We start from the raw sequence: 19,485 nt of genomic DNA, 5'->3' as shown, positions 1-19,485 counted from the left end.
CCACTGGCAGGTGGATTGAGAACTGGCTGAATGGCAGAGCTCAGAGGGTTGCCATCAGCGACACTGAGTCTAGTTGGAGGCTGGTAACTAGTGGTGTCCCTCAGGGGTCAGTACTGGGCCCAGCCTTGTTTAACTTCTTCATCAACGACCTGGATGAAGAGTTAGAATGTACCCTCAGCAAGTTTGCTGATGACACCAAACTGGGAGGAGTGGTGGATACACCAGAAGGCTGTGCTGCCATTCAGCGAGACCTGGACAGGCTGGAAAGTTGGGTAGAGAGGAACCTGATGAGGTTCAACAAGGGCAAATGCAGGGTCCTGCACCTGGGGAGGAACAACCCCATGCATCAGCACAGGCTTGGGGCGGACCTGCTGGAGAGCAGCTCTGTGGAGAGGGACCTGGGTGTCCTGGTGGACGACAGGTGAACCATGAGCCAGCAGTGTGCCCTGGCTGCCAAGAAGGCCAATGAGATCCTGGGGTGCATTAGGAGGAGTGTGGCCAGCAGGTCAAGGGAGGTTCTCCTTCCCCTCTACACTGCCCTAGTAAGGCCTCATCTGGAGTGCTGCGCCCAGTTCTGGGTTCCCCAGTTCAAGAAAGATGAGGAGCTACTGGAGAGAGTCTAGCAGAGGGCTACGAGGATGGTGAGGGGACTAGAGCATCTCTTCTACGAGGAGAGGCTGAGGGAGCTGGGCTTGTTTATCCTGAACAAGAGAAGGCTGCAAGTGGACCTTATAAATATCTCAAGGGTGGGTGTCAGGAGGATGGGGCCTAACTCTTTTCAGTGGTGCCCAGCAACAGGACAAGGAGAAAAGGGCATAAACTGAAGCACAGGAAGTTCCGTCTGAACATGAGGAAGAACTTCTTCCCTCTGAGGGTGACAGAGCACTGGAACAGGCTGCCCAGGGAGGTTGTGGAGTCTCCTTCTCTGGAGATATTCAAGACCCGCCTGGACGAGGTCCTGTGCAGCCTGCTGTAGGTGACCCTGCTTCGGCAGGGAGGCTGGACTAGATGACCCACAGAGGTCCCTTCCAACCCCGAACACTCTGTGATTCTGTGGCACTGCCAGGGGCTGGCTGGCTGGCTGGCGTGTGGGGGGACTGCTGACACCCTGGCACCCACTGGCCTGGCCACCTCTACCCTGTCCGTACACGCAGAGCACCAGGCCAGTGTGCTCCTCTCCAAGCACGGCAGGAGCTGCAGCACAGCCCTCGAGGGCCAGCTCTGCCCTCGCAGGTTGCGTGGTACCCCACAACTCTCATCTTCCACACATCTTCTCCTGGGGGATGCACCGGCTCCTCCGAGCCAGGACAGCAGTCACCCTGCAGCAGTGCCTGCTGGGCACTCCTCCTCCGAGCAGAGCTGGGGTTTGGGACAGTGACAGCTCTGCTGTCCTGATGCCTGAGCTTGCTGCAGCTGGGCCCTGGGCAGCCCTACACCTCGTCTCAATGGGATGGTCCTACACCTCCAGGCTAGCAGCAGCACAGACAGGTTTCAGGCCCTTTGTGCCCAGCTTCAGGTTGCTTCTGGAGCTTCTAACAGCCCTCCTGAGAGGAAAGGTTGCATTTCATGACGAGCAGTTTCACAGAGCGGCTTGTGGTGAGCACTGTGACATTGCTGCTGTGAGCCATACCACCAGCCTCTCTCTTGGCCTGGATGTGCCTCCAGCTGAGGTTGCTGCCTTGGAGTTCTGCTCCCCTAAATGCAGAGGCATGAGATGATAATCCCGTCTAACTCCATATCCTTGTCCCAAGATGCTGCTGCCCAACACAGCCCTGCTCGTGTAGCTAGATCTAGTTAGACTTTCTATATTAAACAGGCCAGAACTGACTTATCCTTTCGCACTTCATAATACCACAGGCAAGAAAATTTTCGTCTGTGTGTCTCTGGACAGTGGGAACCATGGGCCTGTAATGACCCCACCACCACTGAGGTCCAACAGCAGGAACTGCTGCAGGCTGCAGGCTTACGCTGCCCAGCTACGCAGCAAGGAGAATGAGCACACTGGTGTTCCAAGAGCCCCGTGGAGGAGTCAAAAAGGGGCTCCTGACCCCTCATCAGAGAACCTCGTGTGAAAAACAGAAGCTGGGAGAAACTCCAGATTGGCTCTTGCTCATGGTTCTATCACAGAATCATTTAGGTTGGAAAGGACCTCTAAGATCATCAAGTCCAACAGCAAACCTAACACTGCCAAGTCCACCAAGCTGAGACAAAGTCAGCCTAGCCTGTTCCCACCAGGCTCGCTGGGTCTCGCACGCACACACACATACACACGCGCACACGAGGCTGTTAAAGCATGTTCTGGTGACAGAAAAGTGGGGTGATTCAAAAGAAAGTAATGGAGCCGCTCCCACCTGCCCGTGTGAACGTGAATCATGTGGGCTCAAACCCCAGCCAGATGCAAATCAACAGATCATAAATTAAATATAAAAGAGCACCCCCTGAGGCCTGGCAGCCTCCCCCACCTCTTTCCCCCTCCCGGGACATCAGTCCCGGTAATGCGCTCTGGCAGGGTTTGTTCACGCTCTCCCTAAACAACCCCGCGCTCGTCCCCTGCCAGCACCTCCACAGGGAAGCAGCAGTGTTCATTTTCAAGGGCTTTCCCAGAAAGGTCCAGCTTTTGCACTCTTCTTCCAGAGTGGGAAAGTCATTTGAGTCAATGATGGTCTTTTGCTGGTAGTCTTCCTCCCAAGGCAGCTGCCACCAGGATTTCGGGGCAGGCAGGTAGGGCTGCAGAGGGAGGAGGCCAAGAAGATGGCGGTGAGGTGCTAAGGGTCCCTCCCTGCAGAGCGATACGATGCCAGAGACTCCCTTCTCACTTCAATCCCTCCGGTGCCTCCCCTCGCTCCCTCCCTCAGCAGGACGAGGCTGCTGGCCCAGTGGATGATTCATGGTGGCAGCAGCTTCTTGCTGGCAGAGGGCTTGCAGGAACCATGTGTTGCCTAATCCGGAGGGGCCAGCGGGAGCCCTGCACGAGCACGGCATTCGCAGACTTTCTTTCGCCTGTCGTGGCCAAGGAATCTGAGTTTCCATCAGCCCTTTCTTTTTGACTTTTGGGTCAATGAGATGCATCTCCTCAGCAAGTCTCCTGCTCTCCAAGCAGCAGATCCAGCTTCACAGCACGTGATGTCTGCCATACTGCTGAACGGGCTTGGCTCTCTCCCATGTAGGATTTTTCTCTTCCTTCTAGCTTCCTCAGTAGTGTCCCATGAGGTGCACTATTCTTCCACCCGCAACAGTACAATACATCAGAAAATTTGAAGACAACAAGCATGAGAGGGCTCAGGCTGTGCTCTGAAATACACGTAGTGCTAGATGTCCTGATGGACAAACACCAGAGCTGTCAGACAGCTCCCCAGGACAGCCAGGACTCAGGCAGCACTGGCAGCTGAATGTCCTCCCCAGCAGTAAAAGCAAAATGAAAAAAACCACCCAAGGGCTCTCTGAATATACTCTTTTTTGTTTTTTTTAGTGCATCTACCATTAGCCATAAAATGGTACCCTCAGGCGCAGGCTGCCAGACATCTGGAGAAGAACGGGTTTCTGTAGGACTGGGCAAAGCTGAGCCACGGTATGAAGAGGTGGATTTTAGCCAAAGCTTGCAGCAGCCCAGGCAGGTGAGAACAGAGCAAGGAAGAAAAGATCAGAGGGGAGCAGATCTCTCCCAAATCCATCCAAATTCAGTGAACTGCCAGTTACAGAGTGACCCTCCTGCAGGACAGACCTTAAACACAGCAAAATGAGGTCTGGATGCAGGGCCCTGCAGAGAAGCAGGACACGCTTCAGAAGAATTCCAGAGGTCCTACCCTCACGCACGCAGGACTCGTCAGACCCTCCAAGAAACATCGAGGACTAAAACGTGTCCAAAGATGGGTACTGCTGGCCTGCTACCGCAGAGCTGCGGCAACTCCATGCGTCACCTTCCCACAATCAGGAGCGAGCTGGTCCTCACGCAGCACCTTCCATCTCCGCCTCTCCCAGACGGAGGCCCTCAGGAGCGGCGTGTGTGGGGAGAAAAGGCGGCGTGCAACGTGCCCGTCCATGAGCTGGCTGCCACCTTGCTTCTGGCTCCAGTCTTCTTCACACTTTCAGCTGCTTGTGCTCTAATTTGCAAGGGTGGGAACTGCGATCAGGCTTCGCGGGGGTTCAGAGGGGGATGAACTTGATCTTAGAAGACTTTTCCACCCTTAATGGTTCTATGATTCTAGGATCACCACATTCTACTTGGCACTTGTCAGGCCTCACCTGGAGTGCTGTGTCCATCTGGTCCTCATAATTCAAAAAAGATGCAGGCAGACTGGAGAGGATCCCAAATGGGGGCCATGAAGATGATCAAAGGGTTGGAGACCATGCCCTGTGAGGAAAGATTGAAGGAGCTGGGGTTTTTTTGCCTGGAGAAGAGAAGGCTCAGGGTGAACTTCATCACAGTATTCCACAGTACTTAAAGGGCAACTACAAAGATGACTGATGCTCCAACTTCACGAGGAGCCACGTAGAAAAGACAAGGGGCAATGGGAGCAAGTTGCATCAGGAGATGTTTCATCTCAATACAAGAAAAAAAATTTTACAGTGAGAACAATCAAGCACTGGAACTATATCCCTAGGGATGTGCAGAGTCCCTACTGCTGGAGGCTTTCGAGATGCAACTGGACAGGGTGCTAGATAACCTCATCTAGGATCTCTTTTCTGTGAAAGGCTGGACCAGATGATCTTTCGAGGTCCCTTCCAACCTGGGCTGTTTTACAGTTCTACAATTCTATGATCTCTGAGGACCAACTCACTCGACAGTTTGCTAATACCCACAGTAGCAAACCTCAGTATCAGACGGGTGCCATGGTCCGTGTGGGGCCCGACAGATCTGCCCACAGCACAGATCACCTCCTCTTCCTGGAGGGATGGTTCTGGCTGGGAGGAGGTGGGTCTCGGTCTGGTAGCTGGGACAGGGCTGGGAGCTGGTCCTGCACCCAGCTGAAGGAAGCCACCGTGTTACACAGTGGGGAGGTCTGGCCCTGAACATTCTAAGCTGCGGTACGTGGCGTAAACCTGAAACCTGCTCTACAAATGCTCAGCACTGTTATATATAGCATGCATAGCTATTCTGGCTACATGGGGTATCCTGTTTTCTCACTGCATTTTTGGGAAATGAATTATTCCTTAGCTCCACACTTGGGATATATGCTTGAGAGGAGCAAGACATAGAAACTTGGTACAGACTTTTTTTTTTTTTTTTTTTTTTTAATTTAAGAGATGACAGATGACTGTCACTGTCAACATGGTTTTATTAGCCATACTGGCCTAAAGAAAACTTAGGAATTATCCTAATAATTAAAATGAGCACACTGCTGGAGTTCGCCTGTCTGGCAGGATACTGAAATTCAAAAGCAAAAGTGTGTTTTGCTTTGACATCCACATGTAGCCTACCCAGAGCCCATCCCTGATCCCACAGAAGTAGGGATCCTTCCCACTCTCTCCCCTGGTCCTCTCCACAAGTACACCATGTCGCATGTGCTGGAACCTCCGTCCACATGAGGGCAAGGCTGAATACTGCTGCCGTGCTCCTTTGATTTCAAGGTAGTGTACAGACTACCCAGAGTCACAGACCAGTGGACTGCTGGTCTGCCCCATGTCATACCCAAAACATCATGAAGGAGGTAGGCAGAATACAAACGGATTGCCTCAGCTCTGATGCACGAGCAGCTGCAGCAGTAACGCCGTCTTGGAATAGTACAACCACTGTGTATTAAAAAAAGCATGACGCACTACGACTGATATATGAGTTTGGCACGTTAGGTGGGAAAGAACATGCCTGCTTCTGATCTAGCTGGCAGGTTGTTTCTTACATCCTCCAGCACACAAGATCCACTGACAAGCATTTTATAAGATTTACATTAACAAGCCACAGTTGAGCATTTCTCCAAAGACAACATACGTAAATGTCATTGTGCGAGATTGAATTCTTGGAGATGAAAGTGTACGGCCACTGTGCAAATATGATACGCGTCACAACCTCAGATGACTCAAATACACTTAAACAGCTCTAATATCGCTCTGGGTGATACCACCAGTTACCTCATTCGTGCTTCGCAGAACTGACTGTCTCAAAGTCACAGGGGACTTCCAGCTTTCATCCAGCAGCAGCACGATGTAGAAGCAACTCTTGCTAATCCCCCTTGGGACATACTCACCAGGGCGTGTTAGTAGATGTCCCCATTCTTTCCTAAATGGGTAGGGATTTATTTCTAGGCTTGTGGGATACTGCAAGCTACAAGAAACTTTTAAGCATTTAAACAAAAGCTCCATTATTACCAAGGGGAGTATTCTGAAACCATAAACTATGCAGATTTTCACGCATTTATGGGTGGGTAAGACCAAAGTCTATGAACTTCTTGACATGATTGAGTCAGTCTGCTTGCTATGTGCAGGGAATTTTGTAAAGGTGACTCACCAGCTTCACTAGATATACCTTCTACAGTTGTGATCCATACAGGAGACACATTTCTCTTTCAAACTCTAATGTTTCCCAAGAAGTGCAGTTACTACACAACGCCATGATATGACCTGCCTGCTCGAATTTCCTCTGCTGCAGTGAAAGGAGGACAGCAGCAAGGGAGAAGCCTGATATCCTTTGGTTCCTCTTTGTTAGCAACTTAATGCTCTCAGTTTTACTGCCAAAACCAAACTATTGGAAACTGTCCTCCTTTCTTCTGCAGCACTGCAAGAATGAGTCATACAATAAAATCAGGTTAAAAACAAAATCAATTTCGCAAACTACTCATTCTACATCATATTAGATAATGACAAGCCCAGCAACAGATGTTTTTGAACTCTACAGCCTAGCAATAATAATGCTATCTGGCAATTTACAATCATCTCATAGAACTAGCTGTCAAACCGGAGGACTACAGGAGCCTTTGTGGGAAGACTTTAAGCCTTTCATTTTGCAGTTCTCTGGCTCTCCTTTCAGCCAAGGAAGTACGTTTTTTTAAAGCTGATTGCTTTTCCATAGATCTGCGTGACCTAAGCTTACAGGTTAAAGTTCAGTGTCCACTTGTGTAAATCACCTGCAAGATTCTGAATTGACAACTGTGCCCCTGACCAGGTCAAGCATGAGGAGTTACAGGTCATCTTTCCAGAGCAGGGCCGCGCCACATTGCCCAGATAACGGTAGAAAGTATTTTTAACAATGTAAATGTTAAAAAAACACATTTAAATGTATTTAGAAGTTCATTATGTTCTGGAGAACTTCAGACACCTGAAATTAATAACATCAAAACTTCATTACCAAATCAAAAGGCTGCACACTTCCACTCCTTTCCCCCACCCAGCATCCCAAGGAATTCCTATTTGTGGATGTAGTGAAGAATCTTACCAATGTAGGCTCAAATATAGACCACGGAAAGGACATCTGAGCCATAGATCATTCAGCAGGACCTGGTCCATAACTGAAACTTCATCTGCCGATGATATGTATGAAGAAGTCCTTTCTTCAGTGCTTCACATACTGGGTTTCTTGTTACTTAAGACACACGATTACTCTTGCGGGATGGAGATTGCATAAAAGGCATTATTGCTGGCCACCACATCACATCCAAGACTCAATAATAAATATATTTTTTTTGTTCCTTATTTTAAAAAGTTGTATTTAAAAACATATTGCTGATTCTCCTTTACTATTTTTTTAATAACATTTACTGTTAGTGTAAGCAAAGCAAAACTCCTTCTGACAATGGACTGGCGCAAAACTATCCTTTCCGCAATATCTCTAAACACCAGTTGGAAGCTTCACATAACTTCTTACTAAACATCATCAAAAGACATTTTAGCTAAAGGAACGTACTGAATATTTCATTCAGCCAAGTTACATACTCTCAAGTCCTCTGTCCTCTTCAAGATACTTTGAAGAACGCACTACAAAAAATCACAGAAATGGCCTCTTACAGTCCATACAACACACCAGTACGCCAGTATACAAAGCTGGAAAAACTGATCCTATAGCAATATTCCAAGGCAAGAACATTACATAAAAATTATTAGGTAGGTTGGCATTTCTTTCAGACTTCAATAACAAACGTTATTTTTTTCAACACCTACTCTGGATTATCTTGAATATCTGTTACATAACAACCGTGGTACTCCCACCGCAATTTCAGCAGCTCAGCTATGACTGTACACACGCCTTTCATACCCTTGTTGGTGGTTTTAATCTACCACAAACAATTATTGTCCTAATAAATATTTCTTGCAAATGAAAAAAAATCATTCTGGTAATGACACAATAATATTTTTCTACATTACTATAAAAATACCAAAATAAATAAACCAAAGCTTCCTGGTTTTCTGTGATCTTAAACAAGGGCATGGAGCTCTCTGGAATGTAAAAAAGGAGTGCCTACCCGTTAAAACAACATTACAGGTAAACCATCATTAACCTTTGCTGGCTGTTGGAACAATGTTTGTTCAAGTTCCATGTTTAGCCAGATCAGACTGATACTTGGCACCATTACGATGCTTTTTGTGTTCAAACAGCACATGGAAATTACTCCTCACACTACTACTTCGTATTGTCTGGTAGTAAAAAAACATGATATTACTTTGACTATTACTTGCATTACAGAGTGCCTGCAAGTACCAGTCATGAAGCTACTGTATCAGGACAAAACCGCCATTCCTGTCGCAGGGAGCTTGTAACGGGTGTACAGCAAGGTGACAGATGGATGCAGACAGACGGGTGCGTGTAAGGAAACACAGAATCACAGAATGTTCGGGGTTGGAAGGGACCTCTGTGGGTCATCTAGTCCAACCCCCCCTGCCGAAGCAGGGTCACCTACAGCAGGCTGCACAGGACCTCGTCCAGGCGGGTCTTGAATATCTCCAGAGAAGGAGACTCCAAAACCTCCCTGGGCAACCTGTTCCAGGGCTCCATCACCCTCAGAGGGAAGAAGTTCTTCCTCATGTTCAGACAGAACTTCCTGTGCTTCAGTATATGCCCTTTTCTCCTTGTCCTGTTGCTGGGCACCACTGAAAAGAGTTTGGCCCCATCCTCCTGACATCCACCCTTGAGCTATTTATAAGCATTTATTAGGTTCCCTCGCAGTCTTTTCTTCTTCAGGCTGAACAAGCCCAGCTCCCTCAGCCTCTCCTCACAGGAGAGATGCTCCATTCCCCTCACCATCCTCGTAGCCCTCCACTGGACTCTCTCCAGTAGCTCCTCATCTTTCTTGAACTGAGGAGCCCAGAACTGGACAGAGTACTCCAGATCGGGCCTCACTAGGGCAGTGTAGAGGGGAAGGAGAACCTCCCTTGACCTGCTGGCCACACTCCTCCTAATGCACCCCAGGATCCCATCGGCTTTCATGGCAGCCAGGGCACACTGCTGGCTCATGGTCAACCTGTCGTCCACTAGGACACCCAGGTCCCTCTCCACAGAGCTGCTCTCCAGCAGGTCCGCCCCAAGCCTGTACTGATGCATGGGGTTGTTCCTCCCCAGGTGCAAGACCCTGCATTTGCCCTTGTTGAACCTCATCAGGTTCCTCTCTGCCCAACTTTCCAGCCTGTCCAGGTCACGCTGAATGGAAGCACAGCCTTCTGGTGTATCCACCACACCTCCCAGTTTGGTGTCATCAGCAAACTTGCTGAGGGTACATTCTAACTCTTCATCCAGGTCATAGATGAAGAAGTTAAACAGGACTGGGCCCAGTACTGACCCCTGAGGGACACTACTAGTTACCAGCCTCCAACTAGACTCAGCGCCGCTGATGACAACCCTCTGAGCTCTGCCATTCAGCCAGTTCTCAATCCACTTCACTGACCACTCATCCAGCCCACACTTCCTGAGCTTCTCTAGGAGGATGTTATGGGAGACTGTGTCGAAAGCCTTGCTGAAGTCAAGGTAGACAACATCCACGGCTCTCCCCTCATCTACCCAGCCAGTCATGTCATCGTAGAAAGCTATTAGATTGGTCAGGCATGATTTCCACTTGGTGAATCCATGCTGACTACTCCTGATAACCTTCTTTTCCTCCACTTGCTTGTTGATGATCTCCAGGATAAGTTGCTCCATCACCTTTCCTGGGATGGAGGTGAGGCTGACCGGCTTGTAGTTCCCTGGGTCCTCCTTCTTGCCCTTTTTGAAGATTAGAGTGACATTGGCCTTTCTCCAGTCCTCGGGCACCTCTCCTGTCCTCCAGGACCTCTCAAAGATGATGGAGAGTGGCTCAGCAATGACATCCGCCAGCTCCTTCAGCACTCGTGGGTGCATTCCATCGAGGCCCATGGATTTGTGAGTGTCCAGATTGTCTAAGCGATCCCTAAAATCACCGGAATCATTTTCATTAACACAACAGGTACAACTCATAGCACACCAATAGCGTAAAATATTAAACTTCCGTAGACATCAAAGCCCAAGGGTTTTAATGAGGGAGGCAGAATACACCCAGGAGAGAATTTTTCAGAAACTTTTGCAACTGGTCTTCAGGAACAAAGGGCAATAGGAAACAGAGCATAAAAATACTCCTTTGGAAATCTAAAATGGGGGTGTAGAAGTCGACCTGGTGGGATGATCAGACCAGGAGATAACTTTGATAACTTCTTGATTTGAGTAAGAGGGATGGGGCAACAGCAGACTTTGGCAGCGATGTGCAAGCGAGGAGAGCAGCTTTACATCTAACGCAACAGGGATGGCAGAGCCAGGTCAGCAACACAAAGCAGGAAGCAACAAGTCAAAGCAAGAGACTAATAAACAACTTACTCTGCAGCTTTGAGTGGCTGTGAAATCCAAGTTGTCTAGCTGTCAAGGGCAGAAAAAGAGATGACATCGTAATTCAGAGCGGTATGATGAGGCTGGATTAGACTGTAAGCTGCAGGACCAGGTAGGAAAAACAGTGAGAGATGCTGTAGAAGAACAAAGACTGGGACAGAGCCAGCATCGGAGGTTTTAAGAAGGACATTCAAGTCAAAGCTGCTGACTGAGCACAATCTTACCAACAAACAGGACAGCAGAAGGGGAACTACGAGGGGTACAGAGCTGAGGATGCTCAGTTGTGTTGAGGCCAAAGCAACAGCTCTTCATCCACGAGGTGTCAGAGATGCAGACCCAACTTTTTGGCAAAAGGCTACTTCTGTTCTCACCCTTGTGCAAAAGGCACATCAGAAACCGAAGCCTCTTTCTTAACATGATTGGTAGTACAAGGATATCCCAACCATTCTTACCCATGGAAGTGTTATGGAGAAGATGGGTGGGATTTCTGGAAGAAGTTAACTATCCGTGAAACACTGGTTAGATGGAACAGAAACACACAGACTAGCAAAGCACACAAAAACCCACTTCGAAAACCCACCAATATGCTCTACTTTGTGCTTTCCATGTTGCCTCCTGAAATACTTGAAACCCTCCCAGGTCCATCAGGAGCAAAAAGCAAGAGGGCATTTAGCTTTAGAATGCAGCAAACCAACTGTTTTTTTGAAGACACCTCTATACGATTGTCACGCAAGTAATAACAAATCTCAACAAGTGGCATTGGCTTGGCATGCCAGAATACTTCTAAGCAGAGCGCAAAACCTAAGAGAACCACTCCATCAATTATGTTTTGCATAAGGCTTCATTCTATTTCGATAGACACATACCCATGAATATCCTCGTGGGCATTTTAAAAGCTGTAATTTCAGCTCTGAGGTTTTGCAAGCTTTGTTTTGTGTGGTGTATGATATCATAAACATCCTGAATATAATTACAACTGCAATTTTGTGGGCTATATTTTCCCTCTTGGTAGCCCAAAGCCAATGTTTACAAAAACTTTTCAGCACGCTTATTTGATTTGAACTTTTTATTATTATTACAAATGTATATTATTTTATTAAAAAAATTCACACTGAAGCAAAGTCAATTCCATTTCATTACAACCAAGAATATAAAATAAATGCAATGAACTCATCGTTTAGATTTAACAGTCATTTCAAGAGTGACATCAGGACAACTCAAAAGCAGTAAACTCAACTCTAGAATGAGAAACAAGTATTCTGCTTTGTGGTTTTGCTAGCCCATTGGCACGGGCACTGCTGAGCGGGGCCACCACAGATCTAGAGCGGCAAAGTTTTGTGGCAGCATGAGGCACGTACACAATAATTTCTAATGAAAACTACAAAAATGAAAGATGCGTGCATGAAATTATTAGGAAAAAAAAATAACTGAATAGAGACAGGCACACTTCCACAAATAGTAAACATGGGAAAATACAACTAGAACAATTTGAAAAGTTACTACCTTACATATATAAAAAGTTCTTTAAATTGCTGTTAAAAAGGACATGTTCTGTCCAGATTTTGTGTAATACTTTTTAGTGTCTACACAAGACAAATTTTTAAAAAAATTAAATAGTATTAATTTACTACTAAATATTTAGGAGATAACAGTGCATTAAGGACCTTTCTTTTCATATAGTAATACACATCGCTCCTGTCTGGCGACATTTTTAGAAGATTACGTATGGCCTTATGTACAATGCATTTACTTAATCCTAAAACAATTCTTTGCTTAATGGTGTTAAAGTACCATTCCTGAAGATTATGAAGGGGAACTAGGCTTATTACGTTTATATAAAATATTATACATATTTGAACACTTCTAGCTTCCCGCCACCCCTCCTGCTATGAATGCTCTTCCCTCCCCCTCCCCAGATACAGTGTCACAGATACAGTGCAGGGCTCGCAGCTTTCCCTATATTTTTCCTTCATTGTGCAGTTTGTGCTACATAAACTTCACCAAAGCGGAGCAGGCTGCTCATCCCATTCATTCCCCACGCCCTTGCTTCCTCCGAGCTACAATGGGAAGAGCTGTACTCGGCGGCCCGCTCGCCCACCAGGCGACCAGGATGGAGAAGGCAGCTCAGCTGGCATCACCTGCCTCTCTCGGTACCGGTGTGAAACACTTTGGTGAGGGCGTAAAGGTTATGGGCAGACACAGGGCTATGAGTACTAATGAAACTGCACAGGCAAAAAATAACAAAAATAACTGGTCCTGGCTTCCCAAGACACACTGCATGGTTCACTTCTGAAAGCGGAGAGTGTTTACCTCGTGGGATGACCCCTGGAAAGCAAGGCTTCTTCCACGATGACTGCCAAGTGTCAACCTCCCAAGAAAAGGCGAATTATTTCACCTCCATGAAGGAACTAGAAGAGTGTGCAGAGCCTATATTTCACAGCAAACACTTCTGCTTTCATTCGCTCTCCTCCCAGTTGTGAGTTTGAAGGCAACGGAGGAAGTCAGCTGGGCTTCACCTGTGCACACAACAGCTAGAGAGAAGCAACGTGTGATCGTCTATCAGACCGAACCAAGGCAGAAACGCCAGTTCAGCTTAGTGAGAGGTCGTGGCAGTCACTCTAGAAGCTGGCAGCTCACTCAATTAAAGCAACTTACATTGCCATGAAGTTTCACACTCTACATACAGATTAATCTACACCACGATTTTGCCTTACTGGCACAAGAGCCCACCTTAATTAACTGTACGGTAACACGTCTCCCCACCGCCTCCTGACGTTATAAGAATTATGATTATCAGCTACAGGTCACAGTAGAGAGAAGAAATGTTAGATAATGATAAAGGAAAAGCCAAACGGATTTTGACTGAACAGCAGGGTGAAAAGAACAGGAGGGGACAAAATTACTCTGCCAAAGGTTAATTTCCAGAAATGTGACATTCAAGTCACAAAAATGTAAAATAAATGTTACTTTGTGGCATTGACCAAATATCCATTAGCTCAAAGGTAAAAGGTACCTCATCCTGACACCAGTAAGAAGCGACACATTCCACTTACAGAAAGAATGTAACCCTAGACTCACTGAAATAAAATAATGAACAATTAAAATCTGTTCTTTCAAACAGGCTATTAGGGTATATATAACGTGTTATTTCAAGGGTTACACATTGAAAGTATCCTTTGGGAGATTATTTTTCTCCAGAAATATTTTTTTCCTTCAGATTGCTTCATTTCATTTTCACCACCTTACCCGTTTGATGACAAAAGCAAGTTTTAGTTGCCTTTCCAGAGAAGCTGGGTGTTGTCAAAACCACATGATGGTAGATCCGGCCAAAGCAAGCCAACTGCTCACAACAGGTATGAAAACAACACGTGCCTGAGGAGGAAGGGGGCACTAAAGGTGATGGGGAGATCAGACCCAGTAGAAACATGCATGTCCCTAGCTGGGATGAAAGCGTTCTCCTCAGAGCAAACAGATTTACTCATCTTGCTAGGTCTGATCACAACTTTCTTTGTATGGACGCAGGACAGAAGAGAACACACTGGAATACAAAAGCCTGTAACGTTAACTGTTTACGTAAAAACTCTTCTCACTTCGCTTCTTCTCTGGACACCAATTGTAGAAGCTCACGGATGTTACACTGCTAGTAGCTTTCTAAATGCATTTTTCCAGGTTTTCTGCAACAAGAGCCAGCCTTATTTCTGAAGGCTGAAGGAAAAATGAAGCTGTCCCAAATTACGTGTTGTGTCTCTCCGAATAACTGTGGTTGCAGAAGTTGGACAATAATCCTCTGATTATGCTTCTGAACTCCTGCTTATTTACTGGGGATTTTCTGCCAGCTACCCATCCACTTACAGTCCTTAGGCACAATCAAAACATGTTTGCTCTAGGGAAAAAGAAACATTTCAGCGTAATCAAGCGCATCTGGTATAAATAATCTGGGTCAATCACAGCAATGTGAGGGACACAGAATGTGCATTATAGACAAGAAAAAGGAACAATTTACAACATGCTTTTCAAACTGCACAATAATTTCTCTTAATTATTAAATCTAACATAAAATGTTTAAATGCATTTGTTTTTGCAAGTCTTAGTATTTCTGACACCTTTATATTTAGAAAGCTGACTCAGGAATGTGAAAGAAAGCTAAATTTATAGAACTCACATACATTAATCAGTTGCTTAACAGAAAAACAAGCCACGTTCCTACTGAGACTTGAGGGCAGTAAATACATTTTTCCTGACTATTTTGGTGTCCAGCCTTGGAAGACATTCCATTCTTCTGTTCCAACAGATCCTGAAAGCATCTCCTTTTTATGTGACTGTCCTGGTTTCACTTAAAATAACGCTTAATTTAAAACTAGTCAGAGCACGATCACTGTGATTTCAAGAATTCAATGTGAATGAGTTAAGAAATATCAGCAATCTTCTGTTTGGCATTCAGTCCAGTAGCATGAAGCATATTTGTTGCTGCAGAGACTTGGGTGGGTTTTTTTCTTTTTTTCCTTTTTCCTTTTTTAAATTTTATTATTTTTAATTTTTTTTTATTTTTAAGACCTCGCCTGAAAACTAGACTAATAAAAACAGAATAGTAAAATACTCTGGAACAGTAAAATTTTGCTGTTCTTGACATCCATGAGCAAAACAGTAATATCCTGTGAAAATAACATAGTGCTTTAAAAAGGTGCAATATACCTGTATAGCTAAACTGGTTTGCCTAGTATAAAACTAACTATATACAAGCTTGAAAGCCTGGGAGTTCAAGATTTTAAAACTTTAAAATCCCATCAAAGAGATTCAAAAGACAGATTTATGGCAATCACTACAGCATAAGGAAGGTGCACCAGGAATCCTTCAAAATTCCAAAGGTTAAAGAAGTTAAGTGCTGGGTTCAGATCAGAAGGGTTCATTAGAGTAACCACAATGGAGCACATGCAAGGGCAGGAAGGAAGGAAAACTTCACGAGAATCTCCTTTACGGCAATAAAGGGACAGGGAGGGGTGAGGGGGGAAGTCTTCAGTGAGCGAAGTTTTCCTTTTGTCATCGTGAATTTTAATTCTGCATCATAATTTGTATTTTTGGTTCTTCTCATTGTTGTGAACTTCATATTGCTGGAGTCTTCTGGCTTTTAGTCCATTCCTTTCCGAGTGCAGTCTGTTAGCGCTCTCAGTACCTGTGAGACTGATGGGACTGGTGATACTGGGAGCTCTGCTGAGACGACGTGGAATAGCCCATTGTACTCTGGGACTGAGAAGATCCCTGAATGTTGCTTTGGTAACTCAGGCGTGAGCTGGAGTGCTGCAGGAAAAGAGAGTGGGATCAGGGGAATGAAAACCGGCGTGTTAGGACTATGCAGCTCAGGAAACTTTTAACCTCTCTGAAGCTCATTAAAATCTGTCAGCGAAGCTGACTAAACAGTGTTGCTGCTTAAGGTCCCATAAAACAAGTAATCAGTCTGATCTGCAATCAGCCTTAACACAGCACACAAAATACACAAGGTCACTGGCAGACACCTAGAAGCACAGCATGTACACATCCATTCTTCTGAAGGAAAAATACACAGGCACAACAGAGAGCAGACTCCATTTCAACATTCAGCTGTTTCTTAAACTTAGGTCTATCATTATCGTAAGTACTATTAATGCAAAACCAAACTGTTAAGGCCACAAACACCCTTTTGGAGACAGCTAATACTAAACGTTACAGAGAAACAATTTATTCTGTTCCCGAGAAAAAGCCAATGAAGACCTCAGAGTTACTCAATTTATCTAAATGAAAAAATGCCCAGTAGGATAAAATAATATAATTTTAGTTGAGTCTTCCAACCTGCCACCTTATCTACCAGAAGCAAGACAACTGCTTAAAGATGGGCACCTGTATGTGGAATAACCTAACATTCATTTTCCTGAATGCTTTTTTTTCCCCTCCACTGTTTGGGACGTTAGCTCAGTGGACCCCAATCTCAGCAAGCCAAACTGATGGATCATTTGCAACCTCCAGCCTGCTGAATCAGCTCTTTTATAACCATATCCATTCCCTGTCCAGAATTAATAATGAACTGCAAAACAATGCAAAGCTGCAAAATCACTTTGCACGAAATGTACTGCTCATTGGACAGGAAACTCTCCAGCAAGGCAAACCCCACTCCAGTCCACAAGAAAGGAGATTCTACAAAAAACCACAGAACTATTTGCAGACAGCAGTTTGTTTCCAGCCAAGTTAGGTGCAGGCAGGGCAGCCGTTCAACAGAGTTCTGTTCACTGTCTAGTTGATGCTTCTACCTGGCTATGTCCAAGGGTCATCAGCAAGACTGTGGCTAACAGCAATTGTCTAGGAAAAGTGTTAAGAACCTATATTCTGATTAAACATCAGGATTATGAGTTATGGGAAGCTTCTGGAGAAGCGTGAGTTCTGAATGGAAATCCTGTGGAGACAGTGGATCTGTAAGAATACAACATCCTCCACAGACCAAGCATCTGCTCAGTGAAAGCAATGCCCCAGTCAGTGGTCTCATCTAACCATCAGATTCCAACCGGGAGAGCTGTAAAAGCTTCCTGACCACTTTTCAGCTGGATGATGCAGAGCAGGAACCTAAAGTTCAGGCGGCGTAAAACACTTCTGCCCTTTGTTTCTGCACATAGCTTTATACCTTTCATTATACATAGGCTGTAATACATACTAAACCCTAGAAATACAATATTACTTTTTTCTGTGTTCTGTCTAATGTAGGAATATGCAGGTTGCTTTCAAGGTGAAGCACAGTGAGGCTAGAGAGACATAACAGTCCAAAATTGCAGACCTGTATCTCAAAGCAATACGAACACAATTAATAGATGTACAGGGTAAACTTCACTTGCTTGTAAGGGTCAGTTTGAGAGAGAGCAGCCTAACACACTGGCTTTGGAAGAGAGACTGCCCTGCGGCACGTATGCTGTTAATAATCAGATTATGCTTGACCTGCATGGTTCAGTTGTTAACAAAGTGTCTGAAACCTGGAAAATGTCTTAAAATTCTGAAAGTTTTTGCAACTTCTAACAGAACAGAAAAAGAATTGTGATAAATTCTATGATTTTACAGAAACTTGTTCTGGATGAAAAGCATCACTTGCACTGCTAAGCAAAACACACAAGGTCACACCAGGAATGCTCAGTAAAATTTAGCAAGGAATTCACAGTCATTTGTGGAAGCAACATATATTAAGGTTGGTGAACTACAAAAAAAATTCAACAGACTTTACATCACAAGATAAATGATACTCAAAGCAAAGGGAATCTTCTTCCTACTTCTAAAGCTATAATGGGGTAAAATTAATGCCATAAGACTACAAGAATGCATTAACTTGTCATGCTTATTTTTGTCCCACAGAAGAGAATTTGTTTTTGAAGTCAGACTTGGACAAATTGTAGACATTCCTTTCTGGAATAGAAGACAGTCAGCTAGAATTTAAGGGCAGATAGCCAAATGCTAGTGTAAAAACGGATAATCAGACCATACAATTTAGCGAGTGACGTAAAGGAAACATACAGAACATCATTTTGATGCCTGTGCTGTCAAAGTTCAGAAGGAAAGAGCCATAGGGGGTAAAAAAAAAAAATCTGTCTGAAAAAAAAAAATATTTAGACTGCTAGCAACTTGTAAAGGGGAATTTTGCCAACAATTCAGAGAGCTGTATAAGGATTTTATAACAGATATCATCAAATGCAGCACACCAGTCCTCAAAATACAGACCAAAACGGGCCAGCCATAAATACCGCGTAGTCAGACAGCTGTAGTGATCTGTCCAGACCTCAAGCCTGTCTGGAACTTTTCAGAAAAGAAACCTAGTTGTCTTTACCCTTAAATTGCCCTCAATGCCTTCATGGTCATTTGCAATTAAAAGAGTAAAACAGAAATGGGAGAAAAATGTCTGGAGCTGAGAAATCAACTGTCTGTGGAGGAGGCCTGGAGGGCTGAGTCAAGGCAACTCCAGAGCTGTTTTTTTCAAAAGCTACTTACTTTAAGTTTAAAGCAGCCTGAAAAGACCATTCCCCAAGGTGGGATCCTCTTGAAGGCTAGTAGCAGACAGAATTCCTAAGGTGTTTTAAAATCTACCTTTAATATCTACCTTTTTTTTTTAATTCTGCTTTCAAATCGTTACTGTCCCAGCAAGTATAAACTCACGAGTATTTAATATCTTGGTAAGTTCAATGCTTTCTGTATTTAGTGTAAGTCACTTTTTCAGTGGACAATACAATTCTAGTAAGCAAAGACAAGTATGCAAATCCAAAAATGATTCAGTGATACTGCTTTTACTTATGAATGTTGCTGTACCGGAAAACATGAAAGCTATTCAACTTTGGTCATGTTGGGAAAAAAGTGTGTCTTTGTGCCCTACTTCAGCAGGAAATCATAGTGACGAACCAAAACATCATTCCTGGGCTAACATGCATTTTAACATTAGAAGTAGATTCAGCAAGATGCTAGAATAAGCTACAGAACCGCTCCATACACGTGATGACAGGAGGTGAACTGAAGCCGCAGTCAAATGTGAGAGTCTGGCTCTAACTTTGCTTCTGCTTCTCAGGATCCTCTCAGATCTGCTTCTCACATAGGATTGAATATTGCCAAGAGCCGAGTATCCTGGACTTGATCTAGTGCAGCATTTACGTGCATGAAATAGTTCTGCTGGCTTCAGTAAGATAATAAAAAGTTAAGCATGTACTTAAGCGCTTTCCTGGAGGGGACTAGTTCTCAAC

At 45.0% G+C, this 19,485-nt stretch overlaps 1 protein-coding gene across 3 annotated transcripts in view; it reads right to left on the bottom strand.

Moving 5' to 3' along the window:
- Positions 1–11,801: 11,801 nt before the first annotated feature.
- CDK19 (cyclin dependent kinase 19) overlaps positions 11,802–19,485 on the bottom strand; it is a 133,460-nt gene continuing 125,776 nt past the window's right edge. For all 3 annotated transcript variants that reach the window (XM_075414211.1, XM_075414213.1, XM_075414212.1), the window contains one exon: positions 11,802–16,048. In XM_075414211.1, coding sequence (XP_075270326.1) covers positions 15,917–16,048 — 132 coding nt within the window. In that variant the 3' untranslated portion in view covers positions 11,802–15,916. The remainder of the gene's footprint in view (positions 16,049–19,485) is intronic.

Source organism: Opisthocomus hoazin, chromosome 2 (genome assembly GCF_030867145.1).
Source record: "Opisthocomus hoazin isolate bOpiHoa1 chromosome 2, bOpiHoa1.hap1, whole genome shotgun sequence".
Classification (NCBI taxonomy): Eukaryota; Metazoa; Chordata; class Aves; order Opisthocomiformes; family Opisthocomidae; genus Opisthocomus; species Opisthocomus hoazin.
The sequence above is the reverse complement of the archived record's forward strand: the minus strand, read 5'-3'. Positions and strand labels throughout refer to the sequence as shown.